At 39.2% G+C, this 27,545-nt stretch overlaps 1 protein-coding gene across 1 annotated transcript in view; it reads left to right on the top strand.

Moving 5' to 3' along the window:
• The window catches only part of PLXNC1 (plexin C1), a 735,616-nt gene that overhangs the window by 87,530 nt on the left and 620,541 nt on the right, over positions 1–27,545 (top strand). The window contains exon 2 of the mRNA XM_044087647.1: positions 15,592–15,726. Coding sequence (XP_043943582.1) covers positions 15,592–15,726 — 135 coding nt within the window. The remainder of the gene's footprint in view (positions 1–15,591; positions 15,727–27,545) is intronic.

Genomic DNA, 27,545 nt, shown 5'->3' with positions numbered 1-27,545 from the left:
GGGAGCATCATGTGCTCCCATTTTCGCCAATCTTGTCATGTTACAATGGGAGACAGAATTTCTTTTTACCTGCGATTATTATAGTCACATAGTCTATTACACCAGATATTTAGATGATTTGTTTCTCTTATGGAATGGTCAAAAGGACGATATTCTATCATTCATTGACTATATCAATAGTACCACTGAGTTTTTAAAATTCACTTACAATATTAGTGACAGTGGTATTGCATATTTAGACACATTCATTAGTCATTCAGAGAAAGGTTTCGTCTCACAAATATATAGGAAAGAGGCATTTTCTAATGATTATATTTAATTTAACAGTAATCACCCATTATACGTTTTTAAAAATGTTTTTAAGGGCCAGTGTATTATGTCACAATGTACAATGTCTTCCACTAGAGATATTCTGGATCAAGAACTTGAATTATTGATGTCTATGTTTAGCATAGCGGTTATCCTTTTAAATTATTGACTGATACATTAGAATAAGTTAGATGGGAATGGGGGAATAAGTATACCCCCTTATTAGGTAAGAAACCTGTGAATGTTAGAAAAGTTCAGTCTCTATCTAATAGTAACACTAATCGAGTGTGTGTTTTGATGTATTCACCTTATGTTAATTATATTATGAATATTGTCAAGCAGCATTGGAATTTAATTATGGTTAATGATGATACAGCTTCTATTTTAGGTAGTCAACCCAGATTTGTATTTAAGACTGGACCCAGTATCAAAAGGTTGCTTGAAAAGGTGTCAAAACAGTTAGGCAATAAAAAGAAAGTGCAAGGAACTAAGAAATGTGGACGATGTAAACAATGTAGTGTAATCATTGAAGCAGAAAGTATTGTATTAGAAGACATCAATAATACATATATAAGATGCAGGGCGGGCAATTGCAACACTTCACATGTTGTTTATATCGCCACATGCAATGCCTGCCCTGCATTTTATATAGGAAAGACAGAGAGACAGTTTAAGAGACGGATCTATGAACATACATATGGGATAAAAGTAAAGGACAAAAATAATGCATTGTATAGACATTTTTCTGTCAAAGGAGACAAGCATCAATTCAAGTTTGCCTTAATAGATCAGGTTGATGTTTCACCATTTGGAGGAAACTGGAAAGCGTTATTGGCTAGCAAAGAAAGTAAATGGCAAATTATAACTGACACTACAAGGTTCCCTGGTTTAAATGAATACATCAGTATAAAACCATTTCTTATTATGACATAGCTTATATTTTGTTTTTTTTTTTTTGTTTTTTTTTTTTTATATATGTTCTTATAATATGATGTAATTTTGTATAGATTAACGTATATCAAATAGTATTTACGAATTATTGTTGACATTTAAGAGTAGGGGGAAACATTATTGTTGGGGTTATGTCTCTTTAAATTTCATGTTTTTACATACAGTTTTGGCGCCAAAGAAATTATTTAAATGGCATTTTTAAAAAATATCAGATTAGTTCTGAGGAAGTCTGTATTGCAAGCAGATGAAAGCGCTTAACTGATTTTACATCGACATTTGGAATTGTGACCTGTGGATTTCTAATAAACATCTTTTCCTGTTCGAGCCATGGTTATTGTGGAGTGCACACGCCAGCATTTTGGTTTTTGGTTTATGGTTTCTAAATGGGAAATCACCCATTGCATCAACTTTAAAAAATTTATATTTTTTGTGGTAGATAGGGTTTTCACTGAAGGAAGAGGTGGAGATCTCGATTTGGATTTACAAGTAAAAGAAACAGAATGGCAGTTGCGGTTAAATGCTAAAAACAAGCCGGGGATTAGCGACAATATTTCAGTTTCATGTAACTTAAAACAAAGGAAAAAGTGCATTTAGATAATGCATATTGGTGTTGTTATTGTATGGTAACAATATCATAGCATATTATTTTGTTGTTTCATTACGCTGACATGTTTTTTAAGCTTCTGAGTTTTAAATATTCAAACATTTATAGTATGAGTGTTTATTCATTCGACAGCATATTGTTTTTATAATTTTTAGTATAGATTTGATATTTTAATTGAATAGGAATTATACAGGAACAGGAAATTATGTGTGCTTTCATCTCCAATAAAGGAGGTTGTATTAGTTTGTATTTTAGACTCTGATGATGCCTATGCAATAGTGGGCAAAAGTGCTTAGTCGTTTTAACAATTTTTTATGTCAACAGTGTAATAAAGTGCCGTTTCATACTTTCATGTGGTGGTTTATTTCTTTTGGCTACTGGGTTGGTGAAGAGGATGAATTGAGAGGTAAATCACCCAATGCCCTGGATGAGTTTCCCCTAGTAGCATAAATACCACATTGGGCCTCCCCTAAAACGAGACATAGTGGGAATAACCCAGTCAACAAAGGATAAATACAATAGAAAACACTAAAATAAATAGTTCCTACCAGTTTTTATAGAAGACTGTTGCCTAACTATCACTGTGTCACTAAAAGTATCAGGTGATTGCAAAGGACACATTGTCAGAACATTGGACATTTGGCTTACAGTGCCTGGGAAAACAAGCTACAGTTTGACTGTTACAGTTGCTATAGAGAACGCTTTGTTTCTTCAGTTTGGTCACATCAAGTCCATAATCTATAATGGAGAAGAAATCACACGATTTTTTAATTTGGTTTTCTTTGCAAATTCAAAGTTTCACAAATCCAGACAACAGTCACAAACAGGAAAGAATTAGCAGAAGCAACCCAGGTTCATTAATAAAAGTGGTTAGTATGATTTCAAAACCAAGCATAATTGTTTAATCTTTGAAGTCAAGCTGTCAAAACATAAAAAGAGTTGCATTCAAAGATGAAGCAATACGTCTCTGGGTAGGAAGCAGCGAATTTAAAAACAGTAAAACAGTTCTATTCTGCTAAAAAAGAACAGCTATAATTTCCACACATCTAATGAATATACAAATACTTCAAAAAGCTGCTTGAGTTTTGACCTTAATATTTGTTTTTTGTCCTTCAGTATTTACTGTTTATACTTTTATATACCTATTTATATGGTATATGGAAAGATCATGAACTGTCTTTATATTAACTAGCAGGTGAGAGAGTGCTGCATGAAACTCAAAACTCCAGCTTTAACATGGGTGCATAGAGGGAAGACTAGACCATTATCTCAGACACAGCAACGTGCAAGTCTTGAACATGTTCTAAAATGGGTACCGCTATGGGCCAAATACACCATTCTCCTACCCAAACTTTTCATGCAGTAGGAAGCTGGTCAGTTGTACTGACTGTAGACTGACAAAAAGGCAGTTCAACCACATTTAGTGCTGCCCCATTTACACACACACACACACACACACACACACACACACACACACACACACACACACACACACACACACACACACAAACATACATACACATATATATATATATACACACATACACACACACACACACACACACACACACACACACACACACACACACATGATAGATATAGAAACATATATATATAGATAGGTATATAGATATATAGAGAAACCTTGACGAGTGGATGGGAAACAGAAAATTTACCCCGGGGATCACTGCAGTGGCTCTGCTGTACAGAGGCACAGGGAACTAATGGCTCTGCTGGACCGAGGCACAGGGAACTAATCTAAGGGGGCAGCAAAAGCCAACACAATCTGGCTAGGCTTATAGATGCCCTTGGGCAGATAGCCTAGTACTTACCTATGAACGTATGAACCTATATATAGATATTATATATGGTTTACTACTGAAATCCCGTGGTGGACGTGATCAAATGACATGTGGTACAGAAAGGCACTTTTCAAAGAGGCACAATGCTGAATTGGACTACTGAGAATTCACAATAGTGAATGTGCAGTGTAATTCAGTAGTCTGAGTTCGGTACTGTGAGCTGAGATCGTGGTACAGTGAGGAACAGGGAATTTACCCTTTTCCTCACTGTAGTGCCATCTCATACTTGATATATATTATTTGCAGGGGGTGTGGGGGTTGTAGCGGGCTTGCCCCTTGCAAAGCAGTAAAAAACATATGTCGTTGACTTGACAGTCTAATGGTAAGTTACACTATATAGCTTGGGTGACTGACGTCACCTAAAGCTATGTCGAATTACATTGAATGCGGGCGTCGAGGAACTGATGGTTGATATTGTGTAGGCATTGGGATTACATGTCCATCATTATATTTTGGTTATTTAATCAAACAACAGAAGTGCTTTCTGCATTTCAGTAGTAAGCCTCATATACATATTTACCACTGTAAAATATAGGTTTATCTTAGGTAATCAGTCCAGTAGCCCATTAAGAGCCTATATACTCTAAGTGCCATTATTTGTTGATTTCCTTTGACAAGGGGAAAGGAACAGTCTGGGAGTGAATGCACAGATCCATACTCACTTCTGAAGATTGGTATTAAAAAGAGAGAGAGTTAGGGTAGTACTTTGTTTGATACGGACTAGCAATTTTTTACATAGTTAGGAGATCCTTTGGGAGATATAATCTATCCCACAAATAGATTTTGTTAACATTTTGCTGTACATTTAGGTCCTTGGAGTGGGTATTAGTGGTATTACTATTTTTTGAATATGCAATAGGTTAGGCAGGATAAGGTCCTTCACAACATTAAAGGCCAAGTAGAAACTTCTCATGCAGAAATCTACAAGAGTTGGAGAAGAGTAAAAGAGCTTCTCACTCAGTGTAGTGTAAGGACAGTACCAATATTTTCCTTGTTTGTGACAGATGAGTACCAGTAAGAGTGAAAGGGAAGGTCTACAAGAGGGTAGTGAGACCAGCTATGTTATATGGGTTGGAGACAGTGGCATTGACAAAAAGGCAGGAGTTAGAGCTGGATGTGGCAGAGTTAAAGATGTTAAGATTTGCACTGGGGTGTGACAAGGGTGGACAGGATTAGGAATATGTATGTTAGAGGGTCAGCCCAGGTTGGAAGGTTTGGAGACAAAGCCAGAGAGGCAAGATTACATTGATTTGGGCATGTGCTGAGGAGGGATGCTGAGTATATTGGGAAAAAGATGCTAAGGATGAAGCTACCAGGTAACAGGAAAAGAGGAAGGCCTAAGATAAGGTTTATGGATGTGGTGAGAGAGGACATGCAGGTGGTTGGTGTGACAGAGCAAGATGCAGAGGACAGAAAGAAATGGAAACAGATGATCTGCTGTGGCGACCCCTAACGGGAAGAGCCAAAAGAAGATGATGAGGACTTATTGGGAGCTTTCAAGTTGGACAATGTACTTGGATAAATTCTTTCCAGAGATGGCATTATATTCCATTATGAGCCTGAATAAGGTCAGGTAGAGATGGAGAAAAACTTACTTGGAGCTGGTGAATATACGTTTAGTAACTTCTTATGCTAGGTATAGGGATTGCTTAATGATAGTTGATGTGTGGTGGTCAAATCAAGATCTCATTGTCTATGAATTTGCTTAGGACATAGGTGTTCTTGTTTCCCAAAGAGTACTGTATCCATTTTTTTTTTTTATTGAGCTTTAGATAATGGTCTGGACACCAGAAATTAATATAGTTTAGACCCTTTTGCAGGATATGGGTATTAGTTAACAGTTTATGACTGTTTTGCAGTCAATGGCAAACTTTATCAGCCAGAGATCCCTGATGTCAGTCAGGACATTAGAGTAGTATATGCCAAACAAGAAGAATGGTCCCAGCACAAAACCTTGTGGTATTCTACTAATTATAAGCTTTTAGAAGAAATTAAGAAATTATGCTTCCAATGCTCGTTCTGTTGGTTCTGTCAATGAAGCTAGTTGGCAATCTAATTGGTTAGATAGTGATTGATAGTAAAGTGAGTAAACTTATTTATGATACTGGAGTATTGGATAGTATCAAAGACCTTTGTCAGAACAAAGCAGGTAGTGTGTACTATTGACTGGTTTCAGTAGACAGGACCTGCCCTTCATAAACGTGAATTGGTGGAGATGAAAGGATTGCAGGCTGGAGTTACAATATGATATGCTACATAACTTTGCAGATATTACTGGTAAGCTTAATAGATCTATAGATCCCAGGAGATCAATTCTAGGACCCCTAGTTTTCAATATCTTTATCAGTAACCTACACTCTGCCACCAAACCAGCTATCCTGGTACAATATGCAGATGATGTCACTCTCATCTGCTCAGACAAGACACTATCTTCCCTACAAGAAAACAGCCAAAAGGCCTTTCCTAGCCACACAGTCCCGGCCAGGGAGATCAGACTTGCTGTTAAATGCTAAAAAAAAAAAAACACAACTGATGCTTTTTACCCCCCAAAAAACTAATTAAATCAAAAGCAATCTTTTTATATCCTATCAGCTAACAAAACAAAAATAGAATATGTCACACAGGCAAAACTCCCTGCAATAACACTTGCTGATAATCTCAGATGCAACCAACACCTACTCCTACCATTCAAAAAAAGAAAAAATCTAGGATCCCTCTAAAGGGCTAGGAAATTTCCCACTAATAACTCAAGAAAAAACATAGCATAAACATAACTTCTTCCATCCCTTCTCTATGCCTCATCCATCATTACAGATCTTAAATTAACCATAAAAAATAAACTAAAGACAACTATAACAAAATTGGAAATTTTGCAACAAATAATCCTGAAAAAATCTACCGTTGCATAGCACTAAAAAGCCATAACTGGCTAGCACTTAAAAAAACACCATCAATTTATTACAGCTCATAAACTAATAAATTCCCCAGAAAAAAGCCCAGCTCTAAAAGGAATACTCCAATCCTATACCACTAATGTAGCCAGCTCTAAAAGGAATACCACAATCCTATACCACTAATCTAGCCCTACTATTCAACAATAAAGCTTTTCTATCCATTAGAAAATCAAATAACAGTGCAGGAGACTCACTATACTCTAACCAGGAAGCAAAAATCTGGAACCCAAACCCCCCCCCCCCCGAAATAAGACAGGTAAACATACTGCATGGCTTCAAAACATCACTAAAGAAACACCTGCTGAATAACTGGTTGTGTTCATGCACTGCCCCAGGCTAACCCCCCCCCCCCATTACTCAACCTTCCACAGGGTCAGTGCTGGACCCCCTATTGTTTGGAATATACTTCTCAAAAGTTCAGACCAAGACAAAAGGCTAGGGCTGACTAAGTTTGCTGATGACTGCAAACTAGGTGCAGTGAATCCCCAAATGATGTCAATATACTTCAAGAGCGACTTACACAAACCAGTGATTATTGCCAAAGCCATAGACTCAAGCTAAATGCCAAAAATGCATTATCATCCCCTTTGGTAAAAATGATATCCCTGCAGACTATCATATAAATAATAATACCTTAAGTAACAACTCAGTAGTGAGAGACTTGGGATTGCAAGCTGACTGTGGCCTAAACTTTGACCACTATGTGTCTACTGTGGTAAGGAAGGAATTCTACATTACACACCTCATTAGTAAAGATATTGCCTCAAGAGCAAGAGAGGTCATAGCTCTCCTGTACATGACCCTCATCAGGCCAATAATTGAGCACAATGTTCCCACTGGCATGTACCTTACCAGGCACCTGCAGCAACCTAAGTGACCTCAGAAATTTCTAACCAAGAAAATTCACGGTCTCCAGAACATGTCACACATTGACAGACTGAAGTCACTGTTAGAGGACACTTGTGCCTGGCCCACAAAGCAATCTCAGACCCAAACCTAACTGAAATGATGCACATCTGCAAGTCAAATGGGACAAGGGTCATCCACTCCAGGGACCTTACCCTAGCCTGCGAAATAAATAGGACCTGCTGGAGAGACAAACATGCCTGTCAGAGGCTGCCACTCCTGTGGAATAGGCTATCAGTTCACATCAAACAGAGAACCTATATGACCCTGTTTAAGGGTCTTTCCGGGGATTTCACCTATGACCCTCATAGATATGGGCAGTTGTTGTTAACTAAGATCTTGAGTTTAGGCATGATCCTTATATTGGGTTTCTCTAGTATTATGCTGGGTACAGGCTTATAAAGACCTTTGGGTTAATAGCCTAGTAACCACCTATGAACCTATGAACCTAAACTCCACCATCAAAGTTACACTCCCTTTACGTAGCCTTTCTGTATACTAATCTTATGCCGAAACACTAAAGGTGGAGGAGCGCCCATATTCACCAAGGATATTCACACCTCCAGGCTAGTTACCCAACAGATTGCATCTGAAATTCTCCAGGTGCAACTAACACTAGGTAAGACTGCAATCCAAATTGTAGCTTGCTACAGATCCCCCACCATGCCCCAAGATTCTCACTACACCTTTCTAAACATACTGGAAAATATTAAGATACAACCAAACACCATAATACTGGGTGATTTCACCTACCCTGCCATTAACTGGGAAAACTAATTGGGTACCAACACCTTTTCCCAACGGTTCTTGGAATTCATAAATTCCAAAGCCCTGGATCAACTAATCCATAGTCCCACCAGGGGCTCCAATATCCTAGACCTGGTCATTACCAACATGGGAGATAGATGCTCCACACCAGTGGTCACCCCCTCATTGGTCAGGTCTGACCATAAGCAAACCACCCTTGACATCCACAGCCCACCCCCACCCACCAGTAAGGAAACCTCCATAAAAAACGTCTCCAAAGCCAACTTAATGCTACTCAAGTCAGAAGTGACAAACTTCATGATAACCATGCAGACGGGAGCTGAAAGTTTGACTGGTGAATCCTACACTAAGGCACTGTATGAACACATCCACTTGTGCATGGATCATGCCACCCCAAATAGAATCAAGACGCTCTCCTCCAAAAAAGGGAGCCTGCCATAAACAAACTATACAACAGAAGGAAGAAACTGTTGCAGAGAACAGGAAAATCCCAGGATGCAAAAAACTCCCTTACCAGCCTCAGTAAGAAGCTGAGATCCCTGATAAAATCCTCTAAAGCTAGTTACGAAAATAAAATTGCCAAAGATTCCAAAGACAGCCACAAGGCATTATATAGTTATGTCAAGAATCTAAATGGCAATGCTCAGATCTGTTCTGAGCTACTACAGAATGGCATTAAATATACTGATCCCAAGGATATTGCCAGTATCCTGGCAGATCGATTCAGTGACAACTTCACCCCCCCTCTCACCCCCTAAAGGGCCCATCTGTACTACATGAACTACAAAATGAACTGGCACCTCACCTAAGTAAAACCAACACACCAAAAACAACAAAAATATGGAAAAAAACGCACTGTATATGGCGAAGAACAATGCTTTATTCATGACTAAGCACTTTCACCTCTCAATCTTAGGCTTCATCAGAGTCACAAAAAATGTACATCACTTCCTATTTATATAAAAAATCTCACACTTACAAAATTAAAACTACTTCATTCATAAAAAATAAGCATGCAATTCAGTATAGAAGAATCTCATCACCTAAGTGTTTTGTTTAATCATAGCCTCACCTCAGGCTTTGTGCCCACTGAGTAGTGTACAGCTACAGTTATCCCACTCCACAAGGGGGGATCCACCTTGGATCCTGGGAACTACCATCCCATCAGTCTGATGAGCCTGATCTGCAAGGGCATGGAATGCATTATCATGGAACTTATTAGCAAAGACACTGGCAACCTTCAAACACTGGACCCCACCCAGTTTGGGTTTGTGAAGGGTCGATCTTGTCTCCTGAACCTGACTGACTTCTTCAAATCAGTCTCCAGAGCTAAGGAAGAGGGTAAGGCAGTCCACACAGCCTATCTGGACCTCGCCAAGGCCTTTGACACCATCCCTCACTTTGGAATCATAGATAAACTTACTAAGCTGGGCATAAATCCCTATGTCACTCAATGGGTTGCCAACTGGCTTACTGACAGAACCCAGAATGTAAAAGTAGCCGATTCCAAATCCAGCTCCAGACAAGTGACAAGTGGAGTACCTCTGGGTTCAGTCCTGGGACCGCCCTTGTTTGACATCTATTTCTCTGAAGTACTGGCCAACACTAAGGGACTCTGGCTAAAAAGTTCACAGGTGACTGCAAACTGGGAGCCATTATTGAATCCCAAATTATGTGGATATTCTACAAAAGGGCCTTACAGAAACAGATGCTTGGTACCAGAGCCATGGCCTTAAGCTTAATGCCAAGAAATGTATAGTTATCCCCTTTGGGAAAAAACATGTACCCATGAATTACCACATGGGTGGCAGTACACTAAACACCAAAAGTCTGATGAGAGACTTGGGGACACAGGTGGACAGTGGTCTCACCTTCGATAACCACATCACCACAACAGTCAGGAAATCCTTCTATGTGGCACACCTCATCACTAAGGGCTTTTCATCCAGAAAAAAGGAGGTCATTGTCCCACTGTGCTCATCCCTCATTAGACCCATTATAGAGTACAACACCCCATTTGCTATGTACCTCACAAGACATCTGCAACAGCTGGAAAGGCCACAGAAATACCTCACTAAAAGAATCACAGGCCTAAAGCAGATGCCCTATGCTGACCGTCTAAAAAATCCTCCAGCTATACTCTGTGGCATATCGTCTACTCAGAGACAATCTCTGCTTAACATACAAGGGCATGTCAAACCCTGAGCTGTTGGACATGCTCCACTTAAAGAAATCCCAATCCCTCAGAGCCACACGCTCCAGGGATCTAAATCTTGTCATCATAATAAACAAAACATGCAGGAGGGATAGGTTCCTGACCCAGAGACTCCCCATATTCTGGAATAGATTGCCCATACATATCAAGCAAAGCTCCTCCTTGGGCCTCTTCAAAAGGAACCTTGAAGATTGAATGGGAGATAGGAAATTCACTCCGGCGATCACGTTAGTTGCCCTGCTAGACAGGGATCCAGGGAAGTAAATATTGTGAGAAAAATTATCCAGGCAATTATTATGGCTAGGCTTGTAGAGGGCCCTAGGGCCGATAGACTAGTACCAACCTATGAACCTATGTAACTTTATATCTCTATCACCAAGAAATCTCACTGTATATTCTCCCACAAATGTAATTTATATTATCCTTTTACAGACTGCCACTCCACCCTTTACCTACCTTCTCTCCTACAAAACTTCCATTGCCCACAAACTACCACTACCTCAATTTTCTTTAATACAGAACTATACAAGCTGTCAACATCAGTCTTCCTAATGTTTCATATAACTACTTGTCCTGTTTGCGTTCTACCTCCTACTAAATCCCTTGCAGGCCTTTGCTACCTTCTCTGTACTTAAAACTGATAAGCACATTACATAATGTACCCATTGTCTATCTGTGTTATTTCTCTGTAACCAGCTACCTCAAGAAAGAAAATAAATTGCATTTCCTTACATTCATAAGCTACTGTATGTCATATAATGTGTTCTAGATATAGTCATATAATTGTGTTTTCATGTGAACTCAATGTATTTTACAAAATGTCATTTTTTTTGGTCTTTAAATTCACTTGTCCCTGGCTTTTGCTGAAAATGGGATAAACCCCAGTCAGAACTTGCCAGTAAACAAAGAGAAATAAAAAAATAAATAAATAGGAACTGTGAATTAGTAAACTGTGACTCAGTAGCTGAGAGGAAATCTTGTGTTTGTTGTTGTAGTTCTGTTAAGGTTTTGACAGTACAGATGAGAGTGGCATCATGAGCATACTGAACTATGGATACCTGTTTCCTTCCAGTATGGGAGTCATTAATGAAACATTAAAGTGTAAGGACGAAAGGTAGAATCCTGGGGTACAACGATTTGTTCAGAAACAAAAAGGGGCGATGTCCTTTTGAAATATTTTGCCTTATGAGAGTTCGCAAAGTAGTTTTTGGTGGGATACAGTGTCAAATATTTTTTAACAGGCCAAATTAATTTAATTTATTAATGAATAAAAAAATGGATGTTGTTTTTCATGTGTGTGTGTGTGTGTGTATGTGGAGGTGTGGAGTTTGTTCTGACTTTAATACTGATGAAACCATCACCCACAGTATATTTCTGATAACTGTGTTTGTGTTGTTAGTGATAAATAGCAATGGGAGACATGAGAGGGTTTTGAATTTCCATGCCAGGACCAAATTTCTGTTTATTTCACGTCATGAATGACTGGCCTATTACTAACTATGCTGAGGCTATTGCTTCATTTCTTTATCTGTATGTTAACTTCGTAAGGGAAGGATTCATAAAAAGCCTGTTGTGCACCAATGAACTGAGTTTGCAAATGTTTTGCTTTCTGCAAAATCTTTTGAGCTTGATTAACAATACAAATGGAAATGCAATATATAAGGATTGCCTTAATTTTGTATGGGTGACTGCAGCTCACCTAAGACTAGATTCATTCCCATGAATGACTGCAGTTGCAGTGTTAGCCAGTGACATATATTTATAGTATGGAGTATCCAAAGCATCTGGGCATTGACCTTAGAACTGGTATGCACAGGTCTACATATGCATATGGCACTGAAGAGCTATGTGAACATCCTTGACTTAGAACTATTGTCTTTCGATAACAGAATCTTCCAAATGTTCCAATGTGTTTGTCACTGTAAGAATAGGAATTTAAGTCCTGTGTTTACTATCATATTCCTGAAATACTCCAGGTATTCCTCCTACATTGGCCTTTACAAAAGATCTCACTCGCAGTCATGACCTCAGGCTTCTCTTCAAGTTTCGTTCTTACTCTTGGTACAATTCAGTGGTCTGAAAACTGATTGTTGCCTACAGAAACATGTTATTATCATGTTTGTTCCTAAAACACAGACAAGATAGCAGCTGCATGCATCCCTTTGCCCTCCTCAACATACGATTCAGGTTCATGTGACTTACATATTGTATGTCCATTGTTAATGTTAATATTTAATAATGAAATATTATGCTCCCACATGAAAGCAATAAGACAATGATCACAACAATACTCATACATATGGGTCTATATCATTTGAGAGAAAGCTTAATTGAGTGAATCACTGTTCATTGAATTGAATTAAGTGAAAGCTCAATTAAGCGAACGCTTGCTTAGGGAATTTTTTCCCAGGGAAAGGACATGGTTGGCCATCACTGGGAATTTGTCCTTTTCCCACTGTAGTGTGATCTCAGAGTTGGCATATTTAGTTGGTGGTGTGGGGGGCACAGACCCCCCCCCACATTGGGAGTTGTTGGAGCAAAGTCCCCCACTTTGCAGAGTTTTAAATTTTGTTTTGTTTGCTGTGATTGGTGGGTGGGCAACTGTTTTTTTTTCCCGGGGAAACTTTTCGCTTAAGGCGAGCGTTACCTTAGTTCAGTTTGACAAATAGCAATTCATTCAATTAAGCTTTCACTCAAATGATATAAACCCCATACATACATGCATTACATATTCTTTTCTTGATTCCCCTTTCCTCCTGGGCTCCCCAACCTCCTCCACAGATAAATATTATGCCTTCTCTTTATTGAGCCCCATTATTACAAAGTCCTATGGTCATACTCTCCCCTCAAATAGCGGTGACAATAGAATGATGAGGATATATGTACATAACTAAATGAAAATGCATGCATATCTGTGAGATAACCATACACAGATGTGGCATGTCACATGCAGTCATCTTCCTCCTCCTATTCCCTATATCACGATCATCTTTTAGGTTGTTTAAAAGGAATATGCACCAACACTCTACTGTCAGTTACAGGGTATGTAGTGCAATAATTGCAACCTCGCAGCATGTGTTGGATACGATAGGATATCCAATTTTTTCTCTTGTGTTTAGCATATCCACCTTATAAAAATGTCTCTCCTCTTCATGTTGGGGTTATGTTTTGTGCAGCACAATACAGTACAAACACTGTACACAGCATGTATATGCAGCCAGTCATCATGGAGTCCAGCAACAGTAGTATAATATATGATAAACAATGGGGTAGTAAATACTACACTGTAGTTCGGGATGCATATCACAGACAGATGCTGATTTGCATACTTCAGTTATTATTTGTACTCTCTAAGGCATGTTTATTCCATTATTTGCAGATAGTGTCCTGAATATCATAATTTTTTGCTACATCAAACTGCAGCTGGTAGAAGATTTCTGACTGGATCTTGGGGGGAGTTCAGACAGGCAGCCCTACTTGACAACCTTAGCATATGCCTGCATTTCAGCTTGATGATAATAATGTATTTCAATCTTCTTTCTACAATGATGCATATCTACACATGGATATATGATATAACGTTTAATACATACATATGTTGTCTATGTAAGGACTACATATGCAATTGTGTCACATGTGCCTTTTTTTTTTTTTTTACAATTTGATCTTCTATTTGGCCATTTTATAGCATAACATGTTCCAGTATGCCAAAATATGAATTTAGATGCACATAGTAAGGCTACATCAGCTGACAGTATTTCTGATCTCCGGAGTAGTACATACCTGGATTGTTCTTGTGTTTCATATAAAGAGGATGCAGTCTGAATCATACAGAGAGATTCATATGGAGCAGCACTTAGCAGAGACAGTATTTCTGATCTCCGGAGTAGTACATACCTGGATTGTTCTTGTGTTTCATATAAAGAGGATGCAGTCTGAATCATACAGAGAGATTCATATTGAGCAGCACTTAGCAGATGCTGTAGGATGAAAAAAGAAGGTTAGAAACTACTGAGTAATTCTTCTACTGATTTCTCCGGCTGTCCTCATGTCAACCCTAGGCAAGTGCAGACCATGTCACTCAATCTCATCCATGATCATTTTTATTAATCACTATGTTTGTTGTATTCTGTTTTGTTATATACTTGGGCATATAGTTTTGTTAATTATATTCTTCATAAAAAATATTTTATAAAGGCTTTTATGTTTGCTTCCTCTGATGTTTTTTACTAAACATAAAGTAGAATGTATATAAGGTATGTGCATGTACACACACACACATACACACATATATGGGTCTACTTTGATTCACTGAAAACTCATTTCACTGAATTTCTAAACACTCACACCAAATTGCTGAAAGCTCAAATCACTGAAAACTCATTTCACTAAATCTCATTTCACTGAATGTAAGCCCTGTTTGGTAAATAAAAAGTATATGCTCTTTTCCCATTGTAGTGAGATCCTGTAGTTAATATATATAATTGGGGAGGTGTAGGGGTGTAGACTCCCACCTACTTTTGGCTTTATATTGTTAGCTTTCATTGAAATGAGATTCATAAATATAAAAGCTAAGTAGGTGGGGGCTATCCCCACCATAACCCCCAATGTGGGGGGCTGTTCTAACTTTATATATACTTTCAGTGAAATGTGATTCAGTAAAATGAGTTTTCAGTGGTTTGAGCTTTCAGCGATTTTTTTGAGGGTGAAATGAAATTCAGTGAAATGAGTTTTCAGTGAATCAAAGTAGACCCATATATATATATATATATATATATATATATATATATATATATATATATGTGTGTGTGTGTGTGTATAAAAACAAACGCATACATATCTGTCTATATCTATCTATCTATACACATATTTCTCTCTCTCTTTATACATATATATATATATATATATATATATATATATATATATATATATATATTCATATATGTATATAAAATGTGTGTGCACCTCTTAAAAATAATTTACAGTACTAATAATGTTTTGTTCTGCCTTTTATTATTTTAGGAGTCATATGGGAACCTGAATCCAATCAAGAATTCAGAGACACTGATTCATCCCAGTCTGTCGTCTGTACTTGTACAAATAGTTCAAACTCAGGTTGTCTTACTGTTGGGTACAAATGATGGACAGCTAATGAAGGTTGGTTTTTATGCCTTTTTATGACAATTGTTTTCTTTCAAGGTAAATAATAGTTTCTTAACTCTGAGAAAGGAAGCACATTATATAACTTACAAAACTCTGACAGAATACATTTATTTGCTTTTTTGCATTCCAGTACAAAAATAAGGTGAGTAGTTTTGCATGACAAAATACAATTAGTACCACATAGATAGGGAAACTCTTTTCACTATGCAGTGCCAATTAAGTTATATGCTGCTACAGCTGGCCTGTTATTAAAGTAAATCTGCCTGTACCCCTTAAGTTGACATTTTGTTTTTGCTGGTTCTGTTTAAGTCTGAGATTTTAGAACAATACAACAAGCACTGCAAGTCTAGACTTCCGTAGCACAAGATTTTTATTAGACAGGTATGACTTGCCAAAAGCACATTTCTTTCATTATTCAGGTCTTGGTTATTGTCTCATTTCAAGAAAGGGAAAGGAAACAACAATTCATGATTCCCAGCAGAACCAAGTACAGCACTGACCATTGTTATTACATAAGGCAAAAGTAATTATTGAAAATAAGGAATAGAGTAGCATGTTGTGAACCATTTTAAAATACAATGCAAAAGGTGATGCTTCTGATTAACCCTAGAGGCTTTGCTCACAAGATTTATATAGCACTTACCCCTTTGTGTGGGTATTACAACTTAAACACAACACATTACACTCCAAACTTATTTATTTACTCCATATGTTACAAGTTTAGTCAGCTAGATGTAGAACACATTTCCAGACAGTCACAGTTGGAAAAGAGTGAACGAATCATAACAGATTATCAATTACTTCCTTTATTACTACCATATTAAAACAATATATATATGCGACCAATAAACATGGGGCGTCTTGGACCTTACAGTAAACAACTCCTCTTGCATCATGGCTAGGTAAATGCATCCTGGCTAGGTAAATGCATCCTGGCTAGGTAAATGCATCCTGGCTAGGTAAATGTATCATGGCTAGGTAAATGCATCCTGGCTAGGTAAATGTATCATGGCTATAAATGAATCATGACTAGGTAAATGAATCATGGCTAGGTAAATGTATCATGGCTAGGTAAATGCATCCTGGCTAGGTAAATGTATCATGGCTATAAATGAATCATGGCTAGGTAAATGTATCATGGCTAGGTAAATGAATCCTGGCTAGGTAAATGTATCATGGCTAGGTAAATGCATCCTGGCTAGGTAAATGTATCATGGCTATAAATGTATCATGGCTAGGTAAATGTATCATGGCTAGGTAAATGCATCATGGCTAGGTAAATGCATCCTGGCTAGGTAAATGTATCATGGCTATAAATGAGTCATGGCTAGGTAAATGTATCATGGCTAGGTAAATGCATCCTGGCTAGGTAAATGTATCATGGCTAGGTAAATGCATCCTGGCTAGGTAAATGTATCATGGCTATAAATGAATCATGGCTAGGTAAATGTATCATGGCTAGGTAAATGAATCCTGGCTAGGTAAATGTATCATGGCTAGGTAAATGCATCCTGGCTAGGTAAATGTATCATGGCTATAAATGTATCATGGCTAGGTAAATGTATCATGGCTAGGTAAATACATCATGGCTAGGTAAATGTATCATGGCTAGGTAAATGCATCCTGGCTAGGTAAATGTATCATGGCTATAAATGAATCATGGCTAGGTAAATGTATCATGGCTAGGCAAATGAATCATGGCTAGGTAAATGCATCATGGCTAGGTAAATGCATCCTGGCTAGGTAAATGTATCATGGCTAGGTAAATGTATCATGGCTAGGTAACTGCATCATGGCTAGGTAAATGTATCATGGCTTGGTAAATGCATCCTGGCTAGGTAAATGTATCATGGCTATAAATGAATCATGGCTAGGTAAATGTATCATGGCTAGGTAAATGCATCCTGGCTAGGTAAATGTATCATGGCTATAAATGAATCATGACTAGGTAAATGAATCATGGCTAGGTAAATGAATCATGGCTAGGTAAATGTATCATGGCTAGGTAAATGTATCATGGCTATAAATTAATTATGGCTAGATAAATGCATCATGGCTAGGTAAATGCATCATGGCTAGGTAAATGCATCATGGCTAGGTAAATGTATCATGGCTAGGTAAATGCATCATGGCTAGGTAAATGTATCATGGCTAGGTAAATGCATCATGGCTAGGTAAATGTATCATGGCTATAAATGAATCCTGGCTAGGTAAATGTATCATGGCTAGGTAAATGCATCATGGCTAGGTAAATGTATCATGGCTATAAATGAATCATGGCTAGGTAAATGTATCATGGCTAGGTAAATGCATCATGGCTAGGTAAATGTATCATGGCTAGGTAAATGTATCATGGCTAGGTAAATGCATCATGGCTAGGTAAATGTATCCCGGCTAGGTAAATGCATCCTGGCTAGGTAAATGTATCATGGCTATAAATGAATCATGGCTATGTAAATGTATCATGGCTGGGTAAATGCATCCTGGCTAGGTAAATGTATCATGGCTATAAATGAATCATGGCTAGGTAAATGCCTCATGGCTATAAATGAATCATGGCTAGGTAAATGCATGCTGGCTAGGTAAATGCATCCTGGCTAGGTAAATGTATCATGGCTATAAATGAATCATGGCTAGGTAAATGAATCATGGCTAGGTAAATGTATCATGGCTATAAATGAATCATGGCTAGGTAAATGTATCATGGCTAGGTAAATGCATCATAGCTAGGTAAATGCATCATGGGTAGGTAAATGTATCCTGGCTAGGTAAATGCATCCTGGCTAGGTAAATGCATCATGGCTATAAATGAATCATGGCTAGGTAAATGCATCATGGCTAGGTAAATGCATGCTGGCTAGGTAAATGCATCCTGGTTAGGTAAATGTATTATGGCTATAAATGAATCATGGCTAGGTAAATGTATCATGGCTAGGTAAATGCATCATGGCTAGGTAAATGTATCATGGCTATAAATGAATCATGGCTAGGTAAATGTATCATGGCTATAAATGAATCATGGCTAGGTAAATGCATCATGGCTAGGTAAATGCAGCCTGGCTAGGTAAATGTATCATGGCTATAAATGAATCATGGCTAGGTAAATGTATCATGGCTATAAATGAATCATGACTAGGTAAATGAATCATGGCTAGGTAAATGCATCATGGCTAGGTAAATGCATCATGGCTAGGTAAATGCATCCTGGCTATAAATGAATCATGGCTAGGTAAATGCATCCTGGCTAGGTAAATGCATCCTGGCTAGGTACATTACTACAAGTGTTTAATCACACAGTGTCATTGGGTATGGCTTCTCAAAACCATGGGTAACTGCTGCACTGTAAACTGCTCCTTACACAAGGCTGTGTACTGCAGGGATTGTCATTGTACGCTATACTGTTTGCACATAGCAAAGGCGTTGTTCTCTGCTGTTCAGTTTACTGCAGCTCATTGGGTGACATCCATACAATATGTCATGTTTCCAGGATGCTACTGTCATCTCACAGCCTCCATCATATCCAATTCACCTGACTGGACATTTTGGCATCTTTAAGGTTCAGAGGTTTCTTTAAGTTTATTACTAGTCAGCAGATTAATCCAGAAGCCTTACCATATGTTAACCCTAAATATTAGCAGAGCCTGCATCTATTAAAACCATTACTGAAAGCAGTTAATATTGCTTCCTCACAATGCTTGGTTCCCTGACTAGATTCTTAACTAGTACACCTTCTATGTGAAATTATTGGGCCAAATTTCAGAAGAGTTGCTCTCAGTGTAAGTCTGCCCTGATTATGAAAGGCTTGCTATTTTTTTTAATATCTCCAAATCTTTTGGACTTCCAATACCATGACAGGAATGGATCCCTTTCCTAAGTCAAAGTGTGATTAAAGTTCATCAAATTAGTATTGTTTCAATCTTTAATGTCATCCAGCAGTGCTCTTCGCAGCATCAGCAATGTGCCCAGTAATGACTCTGTCTGCAATTTGTATGGAGTTACATGTATTGGTAACATATCTAAATACGATTCTAGATTCTTTTTTATAGGACCCGTTGCTCCTTCTACTATTGGAACTGTCTGGGTATCTTTCTTCCACATTGCTCTCATTTCTTGCACTCAGTGTAAGTGACTTACTTTATTGTAAGGCCTATTTTACACAGGCTTACTATGGGGATCAGATTCCAAAACACCTGCTCTCAGCCCACTCTCAGTGTAAGTGGTCATTTACACTGAGAGCAAGTCTTTTGGAATCAGGACCTATATAGTTTCCCACATTCATCTGGATCCTAACCGGGGTCTTCAGTTCCTCCCTCATTCCACAGCATTGCTAACCGAGATTACTGGACCAAGGTGCATATGTATGCACATGCGCGCTCGTGTGTGTGTGTGTGTGTGTGTGTGTGTGTGTGTGTGTGTGTGTGTGTGTGTGTGTGTGTGTGTGTGTGTGTTTCTGCATCCTATTCCATAGACTAGTGATCCATCTGCAACTGGTAACTTCTTTGCATCCACTGCTTACTAGTTCAGGCTTTGATCCTTGTGGTCCTGAGTTAGAAATAGAATAAAATATGAACTGTTAGATGGATAACTTACTGAATTTAATAAAACCTAGTACATTTTTGTTAAAATATTTTGGTTTCATGAGGAATTAAATTACCTAGAATGATTATGTTAAAATAAATACTTCCAGATCCTGTAACAATTAACCAAATTACATGTATTTAACTGTTTGAATGTTACTAGACTTGTATTCACTATTTTGTCTTCATACACTCTTCACTGGACATACACTGAAAGTAACAGGTTATGTCTAGTTATACCTGCCAACTGTCCAGATTTTTGCAGCATGCCCAGATTTTGCCTCATCTTTTTAGTCTGTTCCTCATTAAATGCATGTTTTTCTGGCAAATCACTGATAACTTAAGTCACTAAATAATGAAATACATTTGAGTTTCAGACTTCATAACCTTCAGCAAAATGCTTGCTGATATAAATCCTGTTATTCTAGCAGCTCTATAAATTTATAAGAGCAAATATTTAAAATCTGTCCCTAATTTTGGTCCTTGACCCCCCCCCCCATTATTTTAGGCTTTGTCAAGATTATTTTCATTAAGATGTTGACAGGTATGTGTCCAGTTGAACAGTGTGGTACCAAAATATAAATAAACTAAAATATAAAATAATGCAAGCAAATGTTAAGGATAAGACCCACAAATAGTTATGCACAAAGAAAGGTGAATGTTAATGTACTGCAGGTAACATGACTAAATGTTATACTGCATATAACTAAAATGTCATTGCACAAAGATCTACCCAGTGCAATCCATTACAAGGTACAATACCAATGTGTGCTTACTTATGAACCTGGGGACATGGATTACTAAACTGTCTGGGTCCAGGCGTCAGATAATTTAGTGAGGTGGCTCTGTATGTGATACAAATACTGTGTATTTTTTGCTTATTGAGAAGTGGTAAACAAAGAAAATGAAGATACAGTTTGGTCATGCTGGTTGGGTGGGTGGGTAGGTGGGTGGGTGGGGTTCTAGACAAACCTCATGGTGTCTGCAATCCCATCACTTCTGTTTCATTAACTGTTAGCCCCAGTGGGTTAATGGCAAATAGAGATTCCTGGATGTGATGGCCAGAGGCAGATTACTCCACTACTAATGATGGCAGGAGCAGCCAGAGGGGTAGGAAGGGTTGTTAGGTGTAGTAATGTCTAAAACTTCATAAAAAGCACAGACGCTATCTTGCCCTATTGTACAGCCCTTTTTAGGACTCACTTGGACAACTCTAATCTGTTCTAGGGGGGGGGGGCCTCATTTGAAGAGAAGATCAAGGTTACTGGACTGGGCCCACAAAAGAACCACAAAATGACACATAAGATGATCAACAAGCCTTGTTACACACAGCTCAGCAATCTGGGACATCTACTTGTGGAATGATATGAAAGAAAAAAGTAACAACTAAATACAAAAAAATGCATTATTATTCCCTTTGGCAAAACAGAATTCCCTACAAATTACAATATTGACATCACCCCAGTGAGTTGCAATCCAGTGGTGTGAGAGTTGGAAACACAGGTTGATAGCAGTCTGAACTCTGACTACTAAGTTTCCTTAGTGGTAAGGAAAGCCTTCTACTTAGCTCACTTCATAAGCAAGGGAATAGCATCCAGGACAAGGGATGTTATAACTCCACTGTAGTTGACCCTCATCAGACCACTAATAGAGTATAATGCAACCTTTTACATGTACCTCACCAGACATCTGCAGCAGCTGGAGAAACCTCAGAGGTTTCAAATTAAGAAAATGCAGGAACTCCAAACCATGACCTATGTGAACAGGCTGAAAGTCCTGACACTTTACTCTGTATCTTATAGGCTGCTGAGAAGTGACTTGTGCCTGGCCTATAGGGCAATCTCCAACCCTGCCCTAATGGAAATGCTGCACATCCGCAAGTCAAATGGGTCAAGAGTCACTCATTCTAGGGATATCAACCTAACTTGTGATATTAACAGATCATGCTGGAGACAGATGTCTCCCAGAGACTGCTCTTTCTCTGGAATAGACTACCTATTCAAGTAAAACAGAGCACCTCACTGACTCTGTTTAAATGCAACCTAGATAATTGGATGACAGACAGTCCCTCGTGGACAGGGGTAGCCGGTGTTGACCACAGACCTGCTCTGTTCATAAATTCGTTTTGTGAACTACCCAAAAAAGAACAAATGGGGATTAACATGGCTAGGCTTGTAAAGGTTCTAGGATTGCTAGCCTAGTAAAGTACAGTTGTGTACACTTACCATAAATGTAGATGTTTGAGTGTATTCACTGTTGCAGCCATTACATTTGGGTAATCTGCTGGCAGGTTGCCCTCTCTCGGCCTGCATAACAAAGTATTGGGTCCTGCATCAGTTGCTGTCTCCTCTTCCATGACATCAGGTCGTCAGGGGTATAAAACATGCAGCCGACGCCATTTTATTCTGTTTTTCTTGCCCCAGATGTCAGGTGCCCCCCAAATGGGGAGCAAAAAATATATATATATATATATATATATATATAAACAGTAAATATAAATAAATGCACTTTTAGAAACAAACTTTACCTTCAACTAAAAGCAAATACACCACAAAGGCTTTAGTGCATAGTGAAGGAAAGAAAAGGTATAGAAAGGGGGATGGCGGGTGGGTAACCCGGACTGCAACAGTGAATACACTCAAACATCTCCATTTATGGTAAGTGTACACAACTGCACTATGTTCTTCGTGTTTCACTGTTGCAGTCGTTACATTTGGGTAAAATCCCAAAGCTATGGATGGGAGGATGGAACTAAACAGAATAAGGAGTGGCTAAGCCTGCCTTGGATTTGGAGAACAGAGGTAAATGATAATGCTTTGTGAAGATATGAACAGAGCTCCAAGTAGCAGCTTCTAGAATGTCTTTGGTTGGACCCCCTCTGAGAAAAGCTTCTGAAGTAGAGGCAGCCCTGGTGGAATGTGATCTGATCCCCTTGGGCACAGGTTTACCATGGTGCAAGTAGCAGAAACAAATGCAGTGGCTTATCCACTTAGAAATAGTTTGCTTTGATATAGTCTTCCCCTCTGACCCTGCAGCAAATGCTACCAGTAGTTGCTCAGTCTTTCTTAGAGATTTGGTCCTGTTTAAGTAGAATCATAGTTGTCTGTGTACATTCAATGAATGCAGAATCCACTCCCCCTTGTTCTGCGGATTTGGGTAAAATGTTGGCAGGTGAATGGTCTGGTTAAGAGCCACACTGAATACCACCTTAGGCATAAAAGAAGGATTGGTCCTGAGGGACACGCTGTCTGGGTAAAATATAATAACAGGCTCCAATGCCATAAGAGCCTGTAGTTCTGAAAACCTTCTTGCTGAAGTGACTGCCAAGATAAAAGCTGTTTTCCAAGAAAGAAATGTTATATCCGCAGGAGCTGCTGGTTCAAAAGGAGGCAGGGTGAGTTTTTCCAGCACAAAATTGAGGTCCCATGCAGGAGTTGGTGATCTTCTGGGAGACCTTAAATTTTTGGCCCCTCTAAGATACTGTTTAAGCAGAGGATGAGAAAAGAGGGGAGGCTTTGTGCTGTAATGAGCCAAGATGGCAGAGGCTTGGATTTTTATTGAAGAGAAAGATAGGCCCTTGTCAAGCATCTCAGTCAAATATTGTAAAATCTGAGGAATATTGGGCTTTGCTGTGTCTATTCCTTGTGATTGGTTCCAAGCACAGAATCTCTTCCATTTATCTGCATAAGATTTTCTAGTACTAGGCCTTCTGGCTTCCAAAATGACATCCATCACAGATTTACTGAGAGGTGGTGTTTGAATAATTAGCTGGTCAGCCATGCTGCAAGATTCAGAGTTTGGAGCTGAATGTGCAGAATTTGATAGTTCTGCTGAGACAGTAGATGAGGTATTTGAGGCAAGTACCATGGAGAAACATGAGACATATTCCTTAGAAGTGGGTACCAGTGCTGGTGAGGCCAGTCCGGAGCAACTAGGATCATTTTTGGCCTTTCCTGTCTGACTTTTAGTAAGACCTTGGAGAGTAGAGGCAGAGGGGGAAAGGCATAGACTGATAGGTTTTTCCAGCTGAAGGATAGGGCATCCACTTTCCATGCTTTTTTGTGATGTGTTCTTGTGCAGAATTTGTCCAACTGATAATTTTGGGGAGAGGCAAATAGTCTATGTCTGGGCTCCCCCATTTCTGTGTTAACATGCTGAAGATTTGTGAATCCATTTTCCATTCGTGCAGGTCCATAAGATTTCTGCTTAGGTCATCTGCCAGAGTATTTTGCTTTCCTGGCAGGAATTGAGCTTGAATATGTATCTGGTAAGTCAAGGCTGTGTTCCACAAGGCCATGGATAGTCTGCAAAGGGGGTAGGAATGTGTACCCCCCCTGCTTGTTTATGTACCACATAACTGTGGTATTGTCCGTCTTTATAAGTAGTTGTCCTGGATGAAGTAAGTCCTTGAAGGCTGTCAGAGCATTCTGAACAGCTAGCATCTCTTTCTGATTGATATGCAGATGCATTTGGTTTGGGCTCCATTTGCCCTGACTGCATCTCCCTGCCAGGTGGGCCACCCAAGCAGTTAGGGTTTGGGTGGCAGGGGGTAGAGTGAATGACAGTCCCTTGTTTTGTTGACATGCCTCTGCCCACCAAAGAAACTCCTGTTGTAGGCAGGGAATGAGAGGAATCATTGCTTCCAGACTGTGACAATGTTGACTCCATAAACTTTTTAGGTACCATTGAAGTTTCCTCATATGCAGTCTCACGTATGGAATTAGTAGAATGCAGGATGCCACGAACCCCAAAGCCAGCAGAATTTGTCTTGCAGATAACTGGGTTTTTGTTGCCATTTGTTTGAAGTATGTTGTCACTTGCCTTTGTTTGTCTGGCGTGAGGTAAGCCACCTGGGAAGTTGTATTCAAGCTTGCACCCAGGAATGTAATTATTTGAGAGGGTACCAGTTGTGATTTATTTTCATTTATGGTGTACCCTTGGCAAGTTAGAAGCCTTTTTACAAATGCCAGATGTTGAAGAAGAGTGTCCTTGTCCTCTCCTTGAATGAGACAGTCATCCAGATAAGGATAAATTTGAATGTTTCTTTGTCTGCAGAATGCAATTACTGGTGCCAGGCACTTTGTAAAGACCCTGGGCGCAGTAGATAAGCCAAAGGGCAGTGCAGAGAATTGGTAATGCAAAAAACCTGCTTTGAAGTGGAGGTATCTTCTGCATGATTCCCTTATTGGGATATGCAGGTATGCCTCTTTTAAGTCTAGAGTTACTAACCAAGCATTCCTGCCTAGCATAGGCAGTAGCTGTTGTAAAGTCAGCATTTTGAATTTTGAAATGTTCAGGAACATGTTCAAAATCGATAAGTCCAGTATAGGACACCATGAATTATCATTTCTGGGTACCAGGAAAAGTCTTGAATAAAAACCTTGTCCTTTTTCCTTTTATGGTACCGGTTGAATAGCCCCAATATCCATGAGGGAGATGAGTTGTTTCTGGACCACTGCCCACTTGTTTTGTGGCAGATCTGGCCATCCATTTGGAATTGACAAAGTATGTAAATTAAATATGTACCCCTGGGATACTATGTTTAATACCCACTTGTCCTGAGCAATTAACTGCCAATTTTGAGCATGAAGTGCTAGTTTTCCCCCCAAGTGGGCTGCCAAAAGATAAGTGCTTGGTGATGGTAGAGGAAAGTCATTGAGACTGCTAACTGTAGGGTTGTGCTTTGTTTCCTCCAGATTTGGAGGTGGAGGCACCCCATTGCTTTGACCTGTAAGAACCCTGTGATTGGTATCTGGACCAGTTTTTAGTAGGCCAGTGCCTACTGAACCTGGGTGGCTGCACTTGCAAGAAATCTTTTACAGTTTGCATAGATTTAACTTTGTCTTCCATTTTCTTTAAAACCTCTTCTGCCTTATTACCAGAGTATCATGCTGCAAATGGGCATCCAACAATTTAGCTTTAACATGATCAGGCAGATTTTGCTCCTTGAGCCAGGCATGCCTTCTAATCACAGATCCAGTAACAGTGGCCCTACAAGAGGCCTCCAAGGAATCAAAATCACATTGCAAAGTATGCTTTCCAACCTGTTCTGCTGGATGTAATAATTCCTGTAACTCTTTATTTTCCATACAATCAGAAATCAACATCATTTTCTGTCTCAGTAGCCCATAACATGCTGTTGATATTTAAGCAAATGAAACTGGCAGTTTAAAGCCCTGATTGTCAAGGTTACAGACGTATAAACCTTCTTACCGCATCTATCCAGCGCCCTGGAATCTCTATCAGAAGGGGTGGGATTTTTGGCTGTAGAGGCCTTTACACCCTTGGGACCCTGAGAAATAGTCTCGGGATCAGCAGCAGGATTTTTGAAAAGAAATTTGTGAGAGTCAGGAACAATGTAATATCTGTCTGGCTTACTAGGAGCCGGAGGCAGGGAATCAGGAGCCATGCTTGATTCCAAGAACACATCATCATCATCAGCAATGTCTAATACAGGAGGTACTGCCAAAGGCCTATGCTGAGGAAGAAGAAGGAAATCCCTAAGCCTCTTTTTTGATTCAGAGAAGTCCTGACTCTCCCAATGAAAATGTTCCCTTAAAGTATGCAAAGTCTCTCCAAAAGAGTAATCCTCAGGAGGAGATGGAGATGGGATGGATTCCTCTGCATCAGAATCCTCATAAGGTGGAATAGAAAATTCCTGATCAGAAAAGGAATCAGAAGAAATGGAAACCTGATCTGAAGATTCATAATCAGTGCCTTGCTTAGGCCTCTTATCAGGGGGGGGTGGTGGAAACCCCTGATTAATGTAATTAAATCCTCAGCCATTTTGATCATCTGTTTTTTAGGCATAGGGGCCTGAGCACGTGGCTCATGCGTCATTTTTTTAGACATAGAAGTTGTTTTTGACATTGTTTGTGTTGCTGGCATCAGTTTAATATAAAAATGTTGAGGCCTGAAAACACCCTCAGAAGCCGGTGCCTGCTCATCGGCTCTGGACCTATCCAAGGGAGAGACATCTGCGGGTTCAATACTCTGAGAATCTCGTGGCATACCGGACTCCGAATGGGTCTCGGTAGAGGCATGCGACTCAAAAGTAGCGGGTATCAGGGGCTGCAAAAGCACCTCACTGAGTACCATCGAACCGTCGACTGGCATAGCAGAAGCTTCGTCATCTGTTTTGGACCTCGACAGTCTGTCTCTGGCTTTTCTTTGCAATTTTTATGAACTCTGGTAGTCAGATTGCTAACCGACGACATTTCAGGATAATTAAATTTT

This window comes from Protopterus annectens, chromosome 11.part0 (assembly GCF_019279795.1).
Source record: "Protopterus annectens isolate FY-2018-M chromosome 11.part0, PAN1.0, whole genome shotgun sequence".
In the NCBI taxonomy this organism is placed as follows: Eukaryota; Metazoa; Chordata; order Ceratodontiformes; family Protopteridae; genus Protopterus; species Protopterus annectens.
This window is presented reverse-complemented; position numbering and strand designations above follow the sequence as displayed.